Below are 21,374 nucleotides of genomic sequence, written 5' to 3'. Positions count from 1 at the left end.
AAGTTTTTCCAAATGAAAAGTTGAGGGGAGGCTGGGCCCAGTGAGTGGCTCACGCCTGTAATCCTTACACTTTGGGAGGCCAAGGTGGGCAGATCACGAGGTCAGGAGATGGAGACCATCATGGCTGACATGGTGAAACCCTGTCTCTACTAAAAATACAAAAAATAAATTAGCTGATCATGGGGGTATGCCTCTAATCCCAGCTATTCCGGAGGCTGAGGCAAGAGAATCGCTTGAACCAGGGAGTCAGAGGTTGCAGTGAGCTGAGATCCTGCCACTGTACTCCAGCCTGGCAACAGAACCAGACTCTGTCTCAAAAAAAAAAAAAAAAAAAAAAGCAATTAAAAATATTGCTAAGATTATAACTAGGGGTCAACTTGCTCAGCAGAAGAAGTGCTCAGGATGGGCCGGAATACAGTGGAGCACAATCGTTTTGATGTTGCTCTCTAAGTTTAATAAACTAGCAGAAGCCGGGCGCGGTGGCTCAAGCCTGTAATCCCAGCACTTTGGGAGGCCGAGGTGGGTGGATCACAAGGTCAAGAGATCGAGACCATCCTGGTCAACATTGTGAAACCCGGTCTCTACGAAAAATACAAAAAATTAGCTGGGCATGGTGGGGTCTGCCTGTAATCCCAGCTACTCAGGAGGCTGAGGCAGGAGAATTGCCTGAACCCAGGAGGCGGAGGTTGCGGTGAGCCGAGATCGCGCCATTGCACTCCAACCTGGGTAACAAGAGTGAAACTCCGTCTCAAAAAAAATAAAAATAAAAATAAAAATAAAAATAAACTAGCAGAAGGGGCTCTTGGAATTTCCTAGAGTCAGACAGGCCAACTCAAATGAATTATGGACTAAGGGGCTGGAAGAATGAGAGTACAACGTAAGGTCCTGGAACAACCTTTGATGGTAGGAGGTAGGCTGAATGTGGATGGGGTCAATTGGCCAAAGATTTATTTGTACTGATAAAGGAGTGAGAACCCTCTCCGCAAAACCAGCCTCTGTCTAGGAGAAATGAAAAACATCAGATCCATGGTTGTCCCCCTAGCTTCTCTCCTTGGCATACTAGTTTTAATATTTTAAATTATTCTTAAATGTTTAGCAGTCTGTGGTGAGAAGAGAAGAAATCAATTCATGTAGGGAATAGAAGAGAGCTTGCCAAATTGTGACAGGGTGAGGACGAGGGGACAGATTCTAAGAGGAGGCGAGGAGGCAAGAATACCATCAGAGAAAGACAAGCAAAGAAACAGCAAAGAGGAAGAACGCTGTTTGAGAGACAGTTTGCATGTTGCCTATGGCCACTCTCTCTGAAAATCATAATAATGCAAAGAATACTAACTATGATGATAATAATAAACACCTGTTTCCAAAACGGACTTTGAGACCTGGCAGAGTTAAATAACTGATTTCTAACCACTGTACTAAATACTCTATGTCTATACATGCCAACAATCACACTTCATTATGACGAAAAGTGTATGTTAGTTTGTTTTCTCTGCTCTAGAAAAAAGGTAAACCTACTTGTTTCCCCCATATTAAAAAACAAAAGGTGCCAGGCGCGGTGGCTCAAGCCTGTAATCCCAGCACTTTGGGAGGCCGAGGCGGGTGGATCACGAGGTCAAGAGATCGAAACCATCCTGGTCAACATGGTGAAACCCCGTCTCTACTAAAAATACCAAAAAAATTAGCTGGGCATGGTGGCGCGTGTCTGTAATCCCAGCTACTCAGGAGGCTGAGGCAGGAGAATTGCCTGAACCCAGGAGGCGGAGGTTGCGGTGAGCCGAGATCGCGCCATTGCACTCCATCCTGGGTAACAAGAGTGAAACTCTGTCTCAAAAAAAAAAAAAAAAAAAGGTAGGCAACCTGCCATTTCCTTAAGCTATGAGGGTGTCTTTAGGCACAAAGAGATCACCTTAGAGGTTTTCTCCAGTGAAGGGTCTTGTGTAGGCAAATAGAGTATAGAAATTCAATTGTTTTACACAGTTTCACTCTTGTTACCCAGGCTGGAGTGCAATGGCGCGATCTCGGCTCACCGCAACCTCCGCCGCCTGGGTTCTTCTCAGCCTCCTGAGTAGCTGGGATTACAGGCACGCACCAGCTAATTTTTTTGTATTTTTAGTAGAGACGTGGTTTCACCATGTTGACCAGGATGGTCTCGATCTCTTGACCTCGTGATCCACCCACCTCGGCCTCACCAAAGTGCTGGGATTACAGGCTTGAGCCACCACGCCCGGCAGAAATTCAATTCTTAATTCAGTCAGTTAAAACAAAGCCTTGTAGCTCCTTTGGAGCAGGAGACTGAGAGTTAAACATCCAGGAGTTTTGGAAGGAGTAGCCCTTGTCAGGCTACAGAGGATAGTATTCATCTCACCTTAAGACAACATTGTGAGGCCTGCTCCTGACTCATCCCTAATCCAAGAATATCTGCCACAAATGCCTTACTTTGTCTGTCTAAATAGAGCAATTTTCTTCCTTGAAAATGTGTAAGGCCAACAGCATCATGTTTTACATTTAAATAATGAAAATTAAAGGAGACAATGAATCATAATAACCTTACAGATTTCTTACAAATTTTATGAACTTGGACATGAAAGCACTAAAATAATTGTGAGTTTAAGAGCAGACCTGTGGTCAGAGGGTCTAAATCTTCCTAAGTAGAGTCGGTTCACTTCTTGGGGTTGCATCAATCAGTGCTTTTTTCTCAATGTTCTCTTCTACGGCTTATTTAAATGGGTACGAGGTCTTTCTTAGTTAAAGAAATGTTTCGTTTCTGTTCACCAGCTTATATAAACAAGGCTTCTAAAAATTAAAAACAATCTTTTCTAAAAAATTGTATTATTTTCATACCAACTATGTGAAAATCTGTGTATGTCTTTAGGGAAGGATTAAACTCTTCTTCCTTAATACCCCTTTTCCCTGTTTGCTTCTACCCCTGGACCTTTGAGAGAGAGGGACTAACTCCAGAAAGGCAAGGTTAGAGGTTTGGGGCTCCAGATTCAGAAAGGAAAAAACAGTGGGAAATCTCTTCTCACCACCGTCCCTGGATTTTACCACCATATTAAGTGAAAGGAGTGCACTACAATTTCCTTGTCTATCAGAAACCCTCCATAGACGCCTTCGGGAGGTGTAGGGGGGATGTTCTCCCTTGTACCCAAAGATCTGAAATTCTTCTATCTGCACCATTTCCATGCACCCCAGAGGCACAGTAGGCAACGTCTCCACAGAGTATCAGGGTGAGGAACGGGAAGACAGCCTGGTAGTGACTCTGCTCAAAGTAGAATCTTTTCGTGAGGTTTACAGTACACAAAAATGTTCTCATGTTGTAGGGAAATGTCCTGGAATTGACTTCAACGAAAAGACGCGCAATACAAATCTATAAGAAGAAAGGTAGAGAAGCAGGGCCCAGGCGAGGGCTCCATAGCTCAGGGGTTAGAGCACTGGTCTTGTAAACCAGGGGTCGCGAGTTCAAATCTCGCTGGGGCCTGTCCTACTTTTTTTTTTTCCACCCCGCCCACAGAATTTCCACATTAGAAGATAAGCGGGGGCCGGACAACGCGGCACCAATGTGGCTTTCTCTTGGCACATCTGCTTGTCTTCGGCGCCGCTTCGGCATCTGAGCTAGGCGGGTTCACATATGCTACAAGAAGCTGCCAGTCTCAATGACTCTGGCGGCTTGCGGTTTACTTCTGCTGCGCAAATAAGCATGCATTCCTGCGATAGAAGGCAAGGACCTAGTCGGTCAGAAAATGCCTAAAGGCTTTAATGAGGCTTCAGGCAACGCCAAAAAGCTTTTGCGTCGTGGCTCGTTGGTCTAGGGGTATGATTCTCGCTTAGGGTGCGAGAGGTCCCGGGTTCAAATCCCGGACGAGCCCCCTTTTTGCACTTGAACAAGGTATATCTGGTTGAAAACTTTCCGACTACATTTTGCTCTCTCTCTACACTATACATTGAAAAATTGCAGCCAAAGACTTCCCAGGGATGTGAAACAACAAAGCAGAGAAAGTCCCAGGTTATCTTTTTTATTCTCTCTGTCAAACTGTAACACATCTTCCTCTCCCTGCCTACTTCTAGCAATCCTATTCGGTCAAATAAAAGTGTATGTGAAGTTGATAAACACAAGGAGCTGCTTTCTTTCCTGGGAATGAATTGGGAGCTGACACATACCAACATAATCACCATGTGTAACTGTATGATGGGTATCTTTTAAAGGGGTGGGTTTTGTATTATTACATAATACTGCCTTTTCTTCTTCTTTTCCTTTCTTTCTTTTTTTCCCACCCTTTCTGGTTTTTTTGTTTCGTTTTATTTTTTCTGTGAGGTAGGTAATGAATTCTGTTAACTCCAGTGGAGCAGTAAGAGATGAGGGAAAGTGTATCTCCAAAGACAAATTTTGAAATGTTAAGTTAAAAAAAAATGTTTTACAGACCCTTAGCAACTTTCTTTATTGTGTGAATAACCACTACAGAATAAAACGATTCCATTAGAAGTGAACTATATCCCTTCCTGGCAGCAGATAGACTAACTTACCCATGTCAACACTCATATTCTCTGTCTTCTGTCCTGTTTCAAGGCCCATCTTTCACTTCTCATATTTAAGGGCAACGCCTTCAGTTTCACATCAGATTAATTTTCCATTTCCTCTCCTTTAGGTAAGGACCTGGTTTCTGAAATCAACATTACTTCCTCACCTCCACCCCCAATCCCCTAACTACACACACGGCAGCTATTTCCCCTAGTGTGCCCCAATCATTCCCATCTGCATACCAACACCAAAGAGCTGCAGTATCACCAATCCTTTAAAAAATATCGTTCTTAACCATTCTTCCCAGCTATCATACCAATTCTGTTTCTTCTGTATAAATAAAACAATGTTCTTAAAAGTTCTGCCATTATCTATCTCAACTTCCTCCCCCATGCTCTGTTCTCAACCAGTTATGATCAGGCCTTTTTTCTCCTCCACACCACTGAAATAAATGGCTTTTGTCAAGGTCACCAATGACTCTGATGTTTCCAGATCTAAAGGTCTTTTCAGTCTTCATCCCACTTCACTTCTCATCTCAGGAGCCTACCTTTCAGTCTCTTTTGATGGCTCCTCCTATCCTGACCCCTCAATATTTGAGTGTTATCTTGCTCTCCCCTCACCCTTTTTGTTTTGTTTTGTTTACATATCTTTTTTTTTTTTTTTTTTTTTTTGAGACAGAGTTTCGCTCTTGTTACCCAGGCTGGAGTGCAATGGCGCGATCTCGGCTCACCGCAACCTCCGCCTCCTGGGTTCAGGCAATTCTCCTGCCTCAGCCTCCTGAGTAGCTGGGTTTACAGGCACATGCCACCATGTCCAGCTAATTTTTTGTATTTTTAGTAGAGACGGGGTTTCACCATGTTGACCAGGATGGTCTCGATCTCTCGACCTCGTGATCCACCCGCCTCGGCCTCCCAAAGTGCTGGGATTACAGGCTTGAGCCACCGCGCCCGGCCTATTTATATATCTATACTCAGTAAATCATGAGGCTTAACATAGCATTCTATACTGATGATCCCTATTAATAAGCTTTCACCTAGGTTTGTAGATATAGTTGCCTGCTTGCCCCAGTACGTGAATGAGTAATAGGCATCTCAAAATTTACTTGTCTCAAATAGCAGCCTTGATTTCCTGCCACTCCTCTCCCAGTTGCTCTCCAACCACCACCCATATCTTAGGAACAGATCCATCATTTATCCAGTTTCTCCATACATCTCATCCAATCCACTGTTCTATCTTCATCTATTTCCCAAGGCACTCATTATCACCCTAGTCTAAACTCGCCTTCGTCTCTTACAAATCCCACAATAGCCTTCTAACTTATCTTCCTACTTCTTCTCTACTTACTATTCTAGAGAATAGAGTTAATAGAGTTATCCTATTAAATTGTGCCAAATAATACTCTCCTTCACGTAAAAGCAGCCAATAACTTCTCACATGTAGAACAGAATCTGTGATCGAGCCCTAGTGTGTTCTGGTGGAAACTGTCCTTCTGATCTCAATTGCTTACCTCTCCTCCTCCTTCTCACTCATTTTCTTCTAGCTATATTGGCCCTCCCAATGTTTCTCAAATCCATGGGCCTTGTTTCATGTTCCGGACTTTTCACCAGCTGTTTCCTTTGCCTAGAGCATCATTTCCTCAAATATATGTATCCCTCTGTCTCTCACTCTTTCTGTGCTCAGATGTGACCTCTTTAGAGACACTGTCCTTGACCACTCTTTCTTTTTTTTTTTTTTTTTTTTTGAGACGGAGTTTCGCTCTTGTTACCCAGGCTGGAGTGCAATGGCTCGATCTCGGCTCACCGCAACCTCTGCCTCCTGGGTTCAGGCAATTCTCCTGCCTCAGTCTCCTGAGTAGCTGGGATTACAGGCACGCGCCACCATGCCCAGCTAATTTTTTGTATTTTTAGTAGAGACGGGGTTTCACCTTGTTGACCAGGATGGTCTCGATCTCTCGACCTCGTGATCCACCCGCCTCGGCCTCCCAAAGTGCTGGGATTACAGGCTTGAGCCACCGCGCCCGGCCAATTCCTTGACCACTCTTTCTAAAATCGCCTCCAATTGCCATTATACCCAACACTACTTTATTGGTCTTCACAGCACTTATCACTACTTAATATGATTACATGCAGTTCCTTCCTTCTTTTCTTTTTCTGTTTCCCCTATTAGGATATAAGCTCCAGGAGGGCAAACTTTTCTTGTGCTCCATTTTGCACCCTCAGCACTTAGCAATGTGTACTATGTAGTTGGCAATTAATAATGAATATATGGATGAATATGACCACACTCCTGGGCACACATGCTGGTCTCCAGAGGCCACAATGAAATGGCAAGTTATTTACCCCTGAGATATGGGTGGTGGTTGGAGAGTTATTATTGCCCGTTTTTGTAGAGTTAGATGGGAATTTTCCCAGGGATAATAGCCGTGGCTATGGAATTTAGTTACAAATGGAAACCTAAATTGATCTTTTTCATCTCTGCAGACTATACACTAAGCATCTTACACGTATTCACTAATTTTCATAGTAGAGGTATGCCTTGTCTCCATTGTGCAAATGAGGAAATAGAGGCACACAAAAGGTAAGCAGCTTGCTGAAGTCACACAGTTAATAATGTGAGAATTGGCACCGCTTGCATTCTAACAGCCCAGCCCACGGACCCTTCACCATCCTTCCCACATCACTGCACTACCTTCCTTATGCCGCATTTGTTTTCTATTCAATCATGTTATACAATGTTTCAAGACCATTTTTGGTCATTGTAGCATTCGTTTTTCCAGTTTAGACTACGAGTTTCCTTGTGGGCAGGCATTTTTTATTCATCTTTCCGTACTCCTCAACAACGGTGCAAATTAAGCTCGTTTATTTTTGCCTTTGCAAAGCGCTCAACATACGCTCGTCCACTTCAAGGCAAAGTGAAGGCTACGCGTTAATGATATTAATGTCCTAGCACTTTCCCTTCTTCAGGAAACCATGGATTCAAAAGCATCTTTATGATCTTGAGGGGATTTTACTGTCTTCATGAAGTACTTCACATTATCAAAGACTCAGAAATAAGAGACGCTGCAAAATAGCACCCAGCTACTTTCTTTACCAACTGGAGAGAAGAGATTGGGTGCTAGAGAAAGGTGAAGAGACTGTGTTAACGTCGTAGCGCCCGTACAGTCTTCGTGATACACGGATGGTTCAAAAAAAGAGAAAGAAGAAAAAAAGCTACAGATGGCAGCGGTGGGATTCGAACCCACGCCCCCGAAGAGACTGGAGCCTTAATCCAGCGCCTTAGACCGCTCGGCCACGCTACCTGCCGGCGAACGCCCGGAAGCATATTTTCTACCCTTTCCTCCTTTGCCCTCCTCACCCGCTAACTTCATGACCTTCTATCTGTAGTTTTATCGGATTTTTTCTTTCTTTTCTTTCTGGTTTGTTTACCTTCCTCATTTGAGCTGCAATAGTTGAGATTGGTGGAAAGAGTTATGATACGTGCTTCGCAAGGCGTCCCGAGAGAGGGAGGGCAACCTTGTCAGGTCTAACGGTTCGGAGCGCCAGTCCCGTGCCAGGCACAGGCGGGCGATCCGGCAGCGGCGGGGCCCTCTTCGGCCCCGGGGTCCCTCCACCGAGGGCGCCCTGCGGCGGAGCTTTCGCCAGGCGGGCCGCGGGCGCGGCGGTCGGTACCTGTCCAAACGAGATGCCTTCCGGCCGCCGGAGAACTCGGGACAGTCCCTGATTTGCCCGCCCTCTGTCCTGCGGCACCTTTGGCTCACTCGGAGGTGAAAACACGCAGCTCAATGATTCCCGCTGACGCCTAAGAGAGATCTGCAGTCTCAAGGCGCCGCCTTCCGGAGTCTGGGGGAGAAAGCCTGCAGTGATTGACTTTATCCACTAGGTGTCACCCATGCCCATGATTATAAAAGAAGACAGCGACCAACTGTAGACGTGGCTAAAACTTGCCTTATTGAAGTTTAGTAACCCAAAGAAGTCTTCGCGGGTGGCTCGTTGGTCTAGGGGTATGATTCTCGCTTAGGGTGCGAGAGGTCCCGGGTTCAAATCCCGGACGAGCCCAGTTTTTCTTCTTTCGGGCAGTTAGCCGGCCCCCATAAAATCAGATTTTCTGTAAGTGCACACCCCAATAAGACCACAGCTTTATTCATGTTAAATGCCATCGCACCAAGTAAGCACCGTATGAAGTTACTATTAGTATGTGAATACCATTTAATGCTGCATTATTTCAAATATGTGTATTTTATCTTTAGGCAAAAATGCTTTGTCATGGTATTATTACATTAGGAGGATAAATACCAGGTGCTATCACAAATGTAGTATTTCTTTTACATAGTCATTATTTTAAATCAACCAGCTTTTCTCTTTGCAGTTCTTAAGTTATTATCCAGGAATTGTTATTCAGGACAGGCATATTTTAATATTTCACATAACCCTCACTTTTCCTCTATTGTAAGCGCAGAAGGTAGCAGATGTGGTGAAGGTCTTGTCACATAATAAAGGCTAGGCTCCTTCGTTCTAGCATGAGCTCACTGAGCCCTTCTGTGTGTGCATGGGGGTGGGGGACTCTCAGGTGGTGTGTGCATGGGGGTGGGAGATTTGCAAGCGTAGCTGCATATTAGACTCACCTGTGAAACTTAAACCATTCACTGCTGGGTCCAATACCAGAACAATCACAACTGTAACCTCTGAGGATGGGATCCTGGGAATGGCTCGCTCTCTCTCTCTCTGTCTCTCTCTCTCTCTCTCTGTCTCTTTCTCTGTCTCTCTGTCTCTCTTTTTTTCTCTATTTTTGGCTACATCATCACAAAGAAAGATACTGGGTGGTTGTGCATGCACCGGAGGACATGAGTGTATTCTAGGAGGGGAGGCGGTTACGTTTGTTGGGGAGAGCGTGCACCCAGACGAGAGGCACTGTGAGCTTGCTGCATGCTGATTCCAGCACCTACACCAGCATCAGGCTTGGGTGACACAGCCAGCATGCTGTCTCCTAAGGGGAAACTGTGGGAGGTAGGTGGGCTGAGGGTAGGTGCTACCAGGGACTAATGGGGAAAGACAGGGTCAAATGGAAAGATGGCGGCCAGGAAGCTGTTGGCCACCTTGGAGAAGACGAATAGCTTGATGTTTAGAAAATGGTTATTCAAGGCAAGAAATGAGTCCTCCCATGAATTGTGCAGGGAGCCGAGGGTGGAGGGCATTGAAAAGTTAAGAGATGTGATTTGGGAGAAAGTGAGAGCTTGAGTATCCGTCTGATGCTTCTATAGAGAAAGTTGGGGGATTGGGATGACTTGGGGTGGTTTTCATGAGGGAAGACTTCATCGAAATTGGGAAAATCAAACCTTTCTTACAGGGCACTGAAGACCACCTGACCTCAACCTCAAACTCGTAATGTTTGCCGACATTGCCTTTTACCCCTTAAAAAAATTTTTTTTTTTTTTAGTTAGTAAAAGATTGATGATGAACCCAAAGCCTCTGACATCAGAGCCTGTCACTCTACTGTTTCATAACCATGATGTTATTTGATTCTCCCAGGAAGCTCAGTAAAGAGATTGAAGGGGACAGAGAGACGACGAGAGAGAGACTACAGGTGGTTCTGAGTAAGAGACAGGATGCAAGAGAGCCAAAGAAACGGAGTCAAAGGACATTGGGAAAGGCGGGTAGCGTGTTCATTTACCTAAGAGCAGAGAAAGGAGAAAGGCTGGGGGCTTTGGATGAGGTTCCTTCAGACCCATATACCCTGGTCTTCTAAATGCCTCCTATGCCCACCTCGGGAGCCAGTGGATGAGAGAGCCCCTCTACGGGCATCTACACAGCTCGAGGGATGCTGCCATGCACCTAGGGCAGTGCCAGCCAGTGGCCCGAGGCCTGGGAACATCTGGCTCTGCCAACAGGAGAAGTGGATCACTTAAGAAGCATGGGCCCAAATAGAATCTCAGGTTTGGGCCCGTTTCTCAGTTTCCTGGTCAGGCTGGTGGCAGGAGGTGAAGAGGTTAGGCTGGGTTAAGATACCCTTTTTTGCTATTGTTTTTGCTGTGTTACTGCTTGAGAGAGAGAGAAAGGAAAAGGGTATAGAGGCAGGGAGAGAAAGAAGATGGGAGAGGCTGAGAAAGGGAGAAATCTACTGTGATGAAAGTTAGGAAGAGGGAGGAGGAGAAAAGGTGACAGAGGAAGGGTTTTTTGCTGTTTGTTTTTGTTTTGCTAGGAAGCACGAAGGTGACGTTTGGAAAGAGGAGAGTGTCCAAGCCCCTTGGGCAGGGTGGGGGAGGGGAAGTGTTCCTGAATGCAGTGGTCTGTTTTCCTGTCAATCAGGGTGTGTGTCTCAGGGGGCAGTGGAAGCCTGGGGCCTCTGTTTCTGCCCCAATGCTTGTCCTCACAGCATTGTCCAGGTCTGCTGACAACTGAGGGTACACAGAGACACAACACAGGGAATGAAAGGATGTGTGTCCATGGGCGTGTTCAAGGCCAGGAGGGTCTAAAAACAGTCCTAAATGATGAACCTTTGTAATTTACCCAAACTGAGGGGTTATTAAATGAGCAACCTCTTTGTAAACATCTCCCCATCCCCATCCCCACTGCTCCATCCCAGGGACCAGAGAGGAGCTGTATTCAGAGCCTGAATCCCAGCATCAGGGTGGAGGGAGTCTTTGGCAGCAGTGCCCAACATGACGGGGGCTCAAAGGCAGGCTCAGGGAGAGCAGCAGGGGATGGGGGAAGGTAGGCATAGAGAAGGGAGACCAAGGTGCGGTGGGCAGCTGGGGGAGGGAGGCTTGGGGGGGACCCAGGCATGGGACAGGACATGGAGTTGGGGACCTGGGCACTAGCCTAATCGCTTGTTACATGGTTCTCATTCTGTAGCTGGTGCCAGCGCTCAATCTTCTTGTCTTTCTTTATTTTTCAGACACTCGTAGCAATGTTTTAAGCGCTGTCCCTTGGCTCTCCTCTTCCTTGAGTTTTGCTCTTTTTGCCCAGGCTGGAGTGCAGTGGCACAATGGCTTCCTGGGTTCAAGCAATTCTCCTGCCTCAGCCTCACCTGTAGCAGGGATTATAGGCATGCACCGCCATGCCTGGCTAATTTCTGTGTTTTTAGTAGAGACAGGGTTTCACCATGCTGCCAGGCTGGTCTCAAACTCCTGATCTCGGGTGATCCACCTGCTTCAGTCTCCCAAAGTGCTGAGATTACAGGCGTGACCACTTTGCCCAGCTTGGGAATGGTGGTTTTTCAAAAGCTCCCAAGATGTAATTGGAATTGCCCTGGGAGCTACAGATGCTACCAAGTTGCTCTACAAGCCACAGCTGGAGATCATGCCCTGCATGGTTACTTGTGTTAACTAAATCTAGGCTGCCTGTGTCCTACTCTGCGTTCCTCAGAATCAACCCCTTCCAGCCAGTACTTGATCTTCCCTAGTTACGTTTTCTTTTGGGTACAACTCTGTGCCAAATTATTTTAGCTCTGCAATCCCCCTTAGTTTCCCAAGCCACAGAAATGGACTACGCTACAAGCAGGAAACTCAAAGAGGAAAAAGACAACCTAGCGGTTCATCCTACTTGTTTGAGAGGGGTATGTGACTGTGTGTCGGGGGAGAGGTGGGCTTTCACCTTCTACACGATGGCTAGACCCTCAGAACACCCTCTTCATCTCCATTCTTCCACTACCAGTGGGATATTCAGTGTTTACATCTTACGGTTCAGCCAGATGTGTCCTGACTCATCCGATGAACAAGAGCTAGAAATCACAGGTATTTTTCACCTCACTCCTAGCGACACTGTTGAGTATTTAACTTCTGATACCTCTTCTGATATTTAGAAGAACTATGAAACAAATAATCTTGGAATTATCCTTTATTCCTCTCTCTTAAAACTCATGTTCAATCCCTTAAATAGTGATGTTGGCTCTATCATCAGACTATTTCCAGAATTCAAACACTTCTCACCACCTCCACCTCCACTACCACCATTGTAGTCAATGCCGCCATCACTTCTCACCTGCCCTATTGCAGCAGCCCCTTAGCAGGTCTCTCTGTTTTGTCCTTGTGCTCTTAAATCTATTTTCCACAAAGTACTCAGAATGATCCTGTCAAATCCTAGGAGTTCGTTGCTTCTCTGCTTACAACCCTCTGTGCATCTCTGCCATACTAAGGGTTAGTTTTCAGCCCCAGCTGAGGGATGAGGGGAGTGGGTGGACATGGGGCAGGGACGTGGAAGAACACTCAGAAGACAGAAGGTAAATGAGACATGGCTTCAGTCAGCAGCCCCTTCACAGAGTCAGTGTTGCATTTACACACTACAAAGACAATAGTGGCTGAGAGCCAAGTGGGGAGCTTCTCTATGTTGTGTCCACATGGCTATAATTATATAAGACAGGGGACTGTGCGCTTGCACCCCAATCCCGCTGAGTTATCTAGGCTGTTTACCTTGGCCATGCCTGCTGCCCTATGCCTGCCTGGCTGCAGCACAGCCATGTTCCTTACAATCTCTACTTCAATCAGCATAATTTCTCTCAGCATAAGAGTGAAACCCCTTGCCATGGCTTAGAGAAATCCCTACCTGATTTTGCCACTTTTTGGACTCTCTTCGCTTCCCTAACCTTATCTCCTGCTATTGTCTCCCTTTGCTCGCTCCATTCCAACTACATTAGCCTCTGCTGCCCTCAGAAATACTACAGTGCCATTGTATTTGCTCTCCCCTCTGCCTTGAGTCTTATCTCTCCCATATTTGCAAGTCAGTCCTTCACCTCTATAAGATCTCTGCTCAGATTCCACCCATCAGAAATGATTTCTCGGTCCACTCCATATGAGATTGCAGCCACCCACTTTACTCTCTACTCCCTCCTTCTCTACTTTGATTCTTCATTGCACATACCACCACCTGAATTTTGCTGCTGCTGCTGCTGCTGCTGTTGTGGTTAATTCTCCCTCCCCCACCACTAGAAAGGAAGCTCCTTTAGACCAGGGTCTCATTTACAGCTGAAGTCTCAGAGGCTGGAAAAGTTCTTAGCACCTAATAGATACACAATGAATATTTGGTTGATGAATTGTGTGAATTGTTTTAAATAGAAAAGTTATACAGGCTTTTAAGAGCCTACTGATCCTGGGACACTGGGGAAGGTAAGGAGTGTGGAAGCATTGGGGGCTTGACGTCAGAGAGCTCTTGCTGTGTAGGAACTACCACCCTCAGGGAAAGGCGTGAGGAGGGGCACGGCTGGATGCTATTCTGCAGTAGCTCTCCTTCCAGCCACAGTGTGGCTCTATAAATGCCCTGAAGAAGCACTAACTAGTTCTTCCAACTGGACATAAAAAGGCACAAAGTAGGCTTTCGAGAGCTGTCAACTGGGAATGAATGCCAATGACTCTTGGTGCAAACTTCCTATAGGCAGAGCTGCTTAAGTATGGGGTTGCATCAGGCTCTTAGGACTTTAAGCAAACAGTGAACCCCACAATGTTTTTGGTAACACAGCAGGGTTGCACATAGCAGAGCCATTTCATAAGAATCTATCAGAAAACTAACTTAAGATGAGGACAAAAAGCCCACAAGTAGGGAGACGAGAGGAAGAGGAAAACCAAGGCCAGGGAAGGGCATGGATAACCCAGCAGGACCTCACCAACCTCACTTCACCAGGGTTTTGTGATGAGGGATCCGTCACTATAAGTGACGATGAGTCCCAAGATTCATCTAAGATAAGTGTGAGTCCTAAGAAAACATTGCTGGTGTGCTTGGAGGATAGAAGGAGGAATGTATGGGACAGGGACAGGTCACAAAATATGTGTGAATAGGGCAAGGGTTTCTGCTTTAGGTACCCTTCACACTTTTGTGAAGTCAAACTGGAATCTGCCCCTTGCGGATAAAGCAGGTACTGTGTGGGTCTTCCATTTAGGGTCTCGGAGAGTTTGTAGATGAAAGTCAATTTCCAGGGGCCTCACTACTTTTTGCTGATTCTCTGTGTGCATAGGGTGGGGATGGAACAACGAAAGAGAGCTGTATTGATGTCCAGGGAAGCGGTGCTCCTGCAACAAGGCCGAACTGCTTATGAAGGCAGATGGCATCTCATGGATACAGAAGCAAAGCAAAGCAGAGCAGATCTGGCAGCCACTGGCCAAACTCCTGACTGGGTCTTGTGTTTTTTGTTGTTGTTGTTTTTTGAGACAGAGTCTCGCTCTGTCGCCAGGCACCAGGCTGGAGTGCAGTGGTCCGATCTTGGCTCACTGCAACCTCTGCTTCCCAGGTTCAAGCAATTCTCCTGCCTCAGCCTCCCGAGTAGCTAAGACTACAGGTGCATGCCACCACGCCCAACTAATTTTTGTATTTTTAGTAGAGACGGGGTTTCACCATGTTGACCAGAATGGTCCCCGTCTCTTGACCTTGTGATCCACCTGTTTTGGCCTCCGAAAGTGCTGGGATTACAGGCATGAGCCACCGTGCCCGGCCCTGACCGGGTCTTTAACAGCTGAAAAGAGATTCAATATAATACTAGATTTAAGGCCTTGAAGAGTAAGGAGGAATTAATCTACCTTTTTCTTTCCTTTTACTGATCTGATTTTATGTCCATAGGATGCTATTTGGTTTCACTAAAGCAACTTGAAAAAAGATGAATATGTTTTATAAAGCAAAGCTCTCTGATATTATAAAGAGCAAAATGTAGCTCTTTTAGGCCATGATAATACATTATTTCAGGAACTCAATAGTTATTGAGCAAATAGTTGTTGAACATTTATTGTATTCCGGGCACTGTGCTTAGAACAGAGATTTCTACAGGATACCAGACAGATGTTGTCTCTGCCCTCATGGAATGGTCAGATGATTTTTTAAAGCTACAAAATACAATAAATTTATTATGTTAGTGACAAGGACCATAAGGAAAATTACATGGTTTTATGCAAGCAAAGCAGACCTCACTTAGCTTACTCTGGATTTTCTGGGAAGACCTGTCTAAGAAAGGAAGGAAGGAAGGATGTATAGGTTCACCCAGGCAGAATGGGGAAGGTGAGTGGAGTAAGAAACACTCCATAGTGCGAGAGCCAGATATGTTAAAAAAAAAAAAAAGAAAAGAAAAGAAAAGAAAAAAAGAAAAAGAAAGAAAGAGAAGGAAAGAAAGGAAAAAGAAAAAAGAAAAAACCTTGAGTTGGGTTGGGTCTGGTGGCTCATGCTTGTAATCCCAGCACTTTGGGAGGCCACGGTGGGTGGATCACTTGTGGTCAAGAGTTTGAGCCCAGCCTGGTCAACATGGTGAAACCTCATCTCTTGTAAAAATACAAAGATTATCTGGGCATGGTGGTGCACACTTGTAATCCCAGCTACCTGGAAAGCTGAGGGGTAGGAGCATCGCTTGATCTGAGGAGGCAGAGGTTGCAGTGAACTGGGATCACGCCACTGCACTCCAGCCTGGGCAATAGAGCGAGACTCCATCTCAAAACAACAACAAACGACAGCAACAAAAACAAACAAACAAAAACTCTGAGTTGGAAGGAAGCCTGAGGAATTGAGGGAACTAAAAAGGAGTGTGTGGCAGGAATATGAAGACAGAGAGAGAGTGGTTTGTGGTAGGGCTGTCTATGCAAGGCCTGGTAGGCAGAGGTGAGGGCTGTGGTCATTTTCTTAAGACAAACGGAAAGCTGTTGACACATTTTAGATGGAGAAAGTGGATATCACAGGCACGTAACTGGATCTGTGTTTTGAAAAGATGACTGCGGTGAGGTAAGGTTGACAGTAAACCCCTCGGAGCCACGTTTCAGCTTTCTAATACACAAGCATAGAGCCCTGCTTTAGAAGATGGTACAGTCTGAGGTGGTTTTTCACCTCTAAAACTGTGGGTTGTTTTCATCTCCTCCATCCCACCAATTCTGCCAACTCCCGGCTACTTTCTTTTTTTGTTTTGTTTTGTTTTTTTGAGACGGAGTTTCGCTCTTGTTACCCAGGCTGGAGTGCAATGGCGCGATCTCGGCTCACCACAACCTCCGCCTCCTGGGTTCAGGCAATTCTCCTGCCTCAGCCTCCTGAGTAGCTGGGATTACAGGCACGCACCACCATGCCCAGCTAATTTTTTGTATTTTTAGTAGAGACGGGGTTTCACCATGTTGACCAGGATGGTCTCGATCTCTTGACCTCGTGATCCACCTGCCTCGGCCTCCCAAAGTGCTGGGATTACAGGCTTGAGCCACCGCGCCCAGCCTCCAGCTACTTTCAAAGGAAGCCAGTGAGGCCCATGGGGTGAAGCTCAGGGTCACAGAGCTAGTTAGCGGCAGGACCGATGTCAAGCCAGGAATCCAGCTTTCGTGACTCTCAGCTCACTGTTCATTCTGCTCCAGTCGGGTGCTTCTGAAAAGGGAGTTTGTTTGTAACACATCTGGGTTCTTTAGAGCCTTCATGATTATTTGGGGTCAGGGTACAATTATTCATGTTATTTCAAGCCTAGGAGTGTGATGAAAGATGTGAATGTCTAGGAGGTGCCATAGGGGAAGGCTGGCTAATGGTTGTTCCCCAAGGAGAATTCAAAGGGAAGTGTTGAGGGCTCAGCCTGGGGACACACAGGAGAAGCTATGATCAAAGGGGAAGCTATGATCACAGGAGAAGCTATGATCAAAGTATTCTCAGAAGTGGAAAACTGAAGGCACAGGCCTACCCAGAAGTTGTTAGAACGACGTGCTTAGGAAATGGTCCCTTAGCCTGGTCTTCCTTGGGCTATTGCCTGGCGGCAATAATTTCAGACACAAGAGGAAAGTTATAAAGCAAGAAATGACTTGTTTACCCCTCAAGGGGGAACAGGACCTCCCATGTGCATAGCACAGGGCTATAACTGCAGGGCTGAGATTGATGACTTCATCAGAACATGTCCTGCCCAAGATCAGGAGCAGCTTGTTCTGGAAAAGTACAGGCCCTAGTCTGTCTACTTCATCTGGACATATAGTAACCAAAAGACTCAAACTTAGTTTTAATTGTTTTTGTGGAATGGACTCTCACTCTGTCACCCAGGCTGGAGTGCAGTGGCATGACTTTGGTTCATTGCAGCCTCTACCTCCTGGGTTCAAGTGATCCTCCCACCTCAGCCTCCTGAGGAGCTGGGACTACAGGCATGCACCACCACACCCCACTAATTTTTGTGTTTTTATAGAGACAGGGTTTCACCTTGTTGCCCAGGCTGGTCTCAAACTCTTGGCCTCAAGCGATCTGCCTGCGTAAGCCTCCCAAAGTGCTGGAATTACAGGCATTAGCTACTGCACCCATTCTGAATTAGTTTTGATTTGGTATAGAAGCAATACTGTGATGTTTGGTTGGAGTCTACACCCAGGAGTGGGATTACAAGGTCTCAAGTCAAATTCTTAATTTTACCAAACATTTCCAGGTTACTTTTTAGTATTGCCACACCAGTTTTTATGCCCAGCAATGTTTTTACCAGCACTTGATATTATCTGGTTTTTTAAAATTCTTGGTAATCATTTTTTTGTCAATCTGATGGTTATAAAGTCTCTCTTTGTTATTTTACCTTCCATTTCTTTGATTACTAATGAAGTGGAGCATTGCTCATTACCCATTTTGGCTTCATCTTCTGAAATTGGCTTTTCTCTGATAATTTTTTCCCCCTGGGGTTTCCTGTCTTTTTAGGACTGACATGAGGGAGTTCCTTATATGTAGATGCTAATTCTTAGGTGGCTTTAAGTATTGCAAATATTTTCTTCCAAGCTGCCACACTAGTTAACATCTGGACTCAGTCTCAACTCCTTTTGCAGTGTAATACTCTAGGGATAGGTTTAGTTGCCTCCTTTGGGGAAAATCTTTGTAACAGGGATTGCTTCTCTGCCTGTACCCTTAGTAACGCATCTGACTTCAGCTACTTGGAAGTTCTGGCAGGAAATAATGAACATGTTACTGTTCATAGATATACTTCTCTTTATAAGTTGGAAATGTTACTGCAAGATATACAAAATCAAATTTTGTTCATTGAAAATCATGTCAAAAATTAAGCATGCACTTATAACTTCGTGGCATTGGGCAACACATATCTAAAACAGGATAGTCTGAATTCTGAAAGCACACCCAGAATGCACATTTTTGCTCATTTGCACAATTTGAAATTCTGCTTTCGTTGTTGTATAGAAAGGGATGCATTCTTTGAAGTCTTCCCCAGGATTCTGTTTTTTCTAAATAATTTTTTACCCTGCAATCACTTTCTCATTACCAATTAGAAAGACTCAGATATGCACAGAAGAGATTTTGTAGCTATTGTCTAGAAGAGAAATGACTTCAGGGCATGAAGTAGTAAAACTCAGTCCATTTGCCAATACCCATATCAACTCACTGGGAGATGATAGCAACAAAAAGAATTCTCTTGTCTCAATACCTTGAACCACTGTCTTTTTACTAAGCCCTATTCACTAATCTCCCATGTAGGTTTCCCATGTATACCATGGTTCAGTGGTTCCCAAATTTTGCTGTATATTAGAATCACTTGGGAATCCTTTAAGAATCCCCAACCTGGGTTGGGGTCACCCACAATATCAATTAAAGCAGAATGTAACAAGGTGGAAGCCACAATTTTTTTTTTTTTTTTTTTTTTTTTTTTGAGATGGAGTTTCGCTCTTGTTACCCAGGCTGGAGTGCAATGGCACGATCTCGGCTCACCGCAACCTCCACCTCCCGGGTTCAGGCAATTCTCCTGCCTCAGCCTCCTGAGTAGCTGGGATTACAGGCATGTGCCACCATGCCCAGCTAATTTTTTGTATTTTTAGTAGAGACGGGGTTTCACCATGTTGACCAGGATGGTCTCGATCTCTCGACCTCGTGATCCACCCGCCTCAGCCTCCCAAAGTGCTGGGATTACAGGCTTGAGCCACCGCGCCCGGCGGAAGCCACAATTTTTAAAAAATCTCCAGTTGATTCCCATGTTCAGCAGTTTGGTAATTATTTCCATGCTCCTCAGAAGACCAGGGCTTTATCAAGATTAATGTTATTACCAGGGAATTATTTTTGTCCTGTCCTGGACACCACGTGGGAATGAAACTTGCTAACACTGGAATTCAAGTGTTTGGTACTGACAGGGTGGGACTCTTGCTTTCCTTCTCACTTCCCATCTCCACCTTAACCTTTCTGCAGCTCATTTATTTGTCAGTGAAATGAAAACTTTCATGTATTTGTCATAAGGACTGACTGAAAATTTAGAAAAGAGACAGCACTGTGGCTGGTACACACTGGACTTCACTAAATGTTCTGAGAAGTCCACACTCGTTTAATGAAGACACATTCAGGACCTGCCTTACCTGACTCTCCTGCTGAAGGTAACTTCTCTTCCTCCACAGTGGTGCCTAAGAACACCCTCTGCAGGTCCCTCCTTTCTGCTCTTTCTACTTTGGCCCTCCCCACATTCAACTGGCTCTCTATCAGTTATCTTCAGGGAACAGCAAGACACAAGCGATTTTCTCAAATTCATGATCAAAAGACTATGTTACCTGTAAGAGCCACCAGAAAAATGACAGGTGAGAGGAGCTAGCACCGAGCCAAGCAGGACTGACAGAGGGAGGGACTTGGAAGGAATTGGGAAGAACAGATAAGTAGAAGGTACTAAATTCATGTGCAATTGGGTGGAGTTAGGGTTGAGAAAATTATGGGAAAGAAGGTTATTCAGGAATTTGAATAACCTTGACCACCTTCTATATGTCCAGCTCTATGTTGAGCACTTTGAAGGATTTGAGAAATAAGAGATGTGGTATCTGCTGTCAAAGAACTTGTAGAAAGAAAACAAACACAACAAGAATAATTTAGGGAACAGCTCAGTATCAAACTCTTGAGAGCTGAAATGGTCAGAAACGGCTTTCTTGGGGAACTATGCCTCTAGCTGGATCTTGCAAGTTCAGTGTGATTTTATTTAGCAGAGAGAAGGAAATAGAATACTCCAAAAATGGGGGAGCAACCAGAAGTTGGAGCAGGAGGAATCTGACTGTCCTTTGCTACTTTCTGTCTTGTCTTACTCAACAGCAGTTAAAGCCAAAGATGTAAAGGCACTCTCACCTCTGATGGTAATAATGGTGATCATTTTCTTGGTGCTTCTGTTCTGGGAAAATCAGGTGAATAATGAAGTAGTGATATCAACCTTAGAACACTTGCATGTGGACTACCCTCAGGAAGGTGTTCCTGTTCCGGCAAGGTACTGCAACCACATGATCATACAAAGAATCATCAGGGAGCCCGACCACACTTGTAAAAAGGAGCATGTCTTCATCCATGAAAGGCCTCGAAAAATCAATGGTCTTTGCACTTCTCCCAAGAAGGTAGCTTGTCAAAACCTTTCGGCCACTTTCTGCTTTCAGAGTGAGACAAAGTTCAAAATGACAGTCTGTCAGCTCATTGAAGGCACAAGATACCCTGCCTGTAGGTACCGCTATTTCCCCACAGAGGGGTTTGTTCTTATCACTTGTGATCAGTTGGGGCCAGAGAGTTTCCAGGGCTATGTTAAATAACTCAAGATCAGTGCCGGAGTCTGAACTCTCTTTTCTCAATGGCATTGGAACTGGCTGTCCCTGAAGCAGACCTGAACATGGACATGGGGCAATGCGTTGAGTGGAAGGGGAAGGCACTGGTAAGGAATTTATCCTTCCTGTATTGCTGAGTTGGGGTTGCTTTATTCTGCTTCAATAAAAGAAACTTTACTGAATTAAACCATAAGTTCTACATGTGTTTTAATTTGTCTCTTGTCTCTGGTCATTTCATGAGAGACAGAACTGGGATTAAGACAAAGTAAGTGAGACACTCACTTGAGGTGTAAAATTTAAGAGGGTACCAAAAACCAAAAAACCTAGTAACCTGGATAAATATAATTGATTTAATTTTTTTTTTTTTTGAGATAGAATTTCACTATTATTGCTCAGGCTGGAGTGCAATGG

The 21,374-nt window shown here is 45.2% G+C and overlaps 1 protein-coding gene and 4 non-coding genes across 5 annotated transcripts; 4 read left to right on the top strand and 1 right to left on the bottom strand.

The window, feature by feature from the left end:
• Nucleotides 1-3,405: 3,405 nt before the first annotated feature.
• On the top strand, nucleotides 3,406-3,478 carry TRNAT-UGU (transfer RNA threonine (anticodon UGU)). The gene has a single exon. It is a non-coding gene; the product is annotated as a tRNA-Thr (tRNA).
• A 316-nt stretch (nucleotides 3,479-3,794) lies between these two features.
• TRNAP-AGG (transfer RNA proline (anticodon AGG)) lies at nucleotides 3,795-3,866 on the top strand. Its single transcript has one exon. It is a non-coding gene; the product is annotated as a tRNA-Pro (tRNA).
• Nucleotides 3,867-7,732: 3,866 nt separating this feature from the next.
• Nucleotides 7,733-7,814, bottom strand: TRNAL-AAG (transfer RNA leucine (anticodon AAG)). Its single transcript has one exon. It is a non-coding gene; the product is annotated as a tRNA-Leu (tRNA).
• A 685-nt stretch (nucleotides 7,815-8,499) lies between these two features.
• TRNAP-AGG (transfer RNA proline (anticodon AGG)) lies at nucleotides 8,500-8,571 on the top strand. Its single transcript has one exon. It is a non-coding gene; the product is annotated as a tRNA-Pro (tRNA).
• An 11,284-nt stretch (nucleotides 8,572-19,855) lies between these two features.
• Nucleotides 19,856-21,156, top strand: RNASE12 (ribonuclease A family member 12 (inactive)). Its single transcript, XM_039462958.2, has 2 exons — nucleotides 19,856-19,970; nucleotides 20,470-21,156. Exons 1-2 carry the CDS (start codon nucleotides 19,937-19,939, stop codon nucleotides 20,949-20,951), a joined length of 516 nt encoding a protein of 171 aa, XP_039318892.2. The 5' UTR covers nucleotides 19,856-19,936; the 3' UTR covers nucleotides 20,952-21,156.
• Nucleotides 21,157-21,374: the final 218 nt, after the last annotated feature.

The sequence above is a fragment of the Saimiri boliviensis genome, chromosome 2 (assembly GCF_048565385.1).
Source record: "Saimiri boliviensis isolate mSaiBol1 chromosome 2, mSaiBol1.pri, whole genome shotgun sequence".
Taxonomy (NCBI): Eukaryota; Metazoa; Chordata; class Mammalia; order Primates; family Cebidae; genus Saimiri; species Saimiri boliviensis.
Note: the sequence above shows the minus strand (reverse complement) of the source record. Positions and strands in the feature narration are given on the sequence as shown.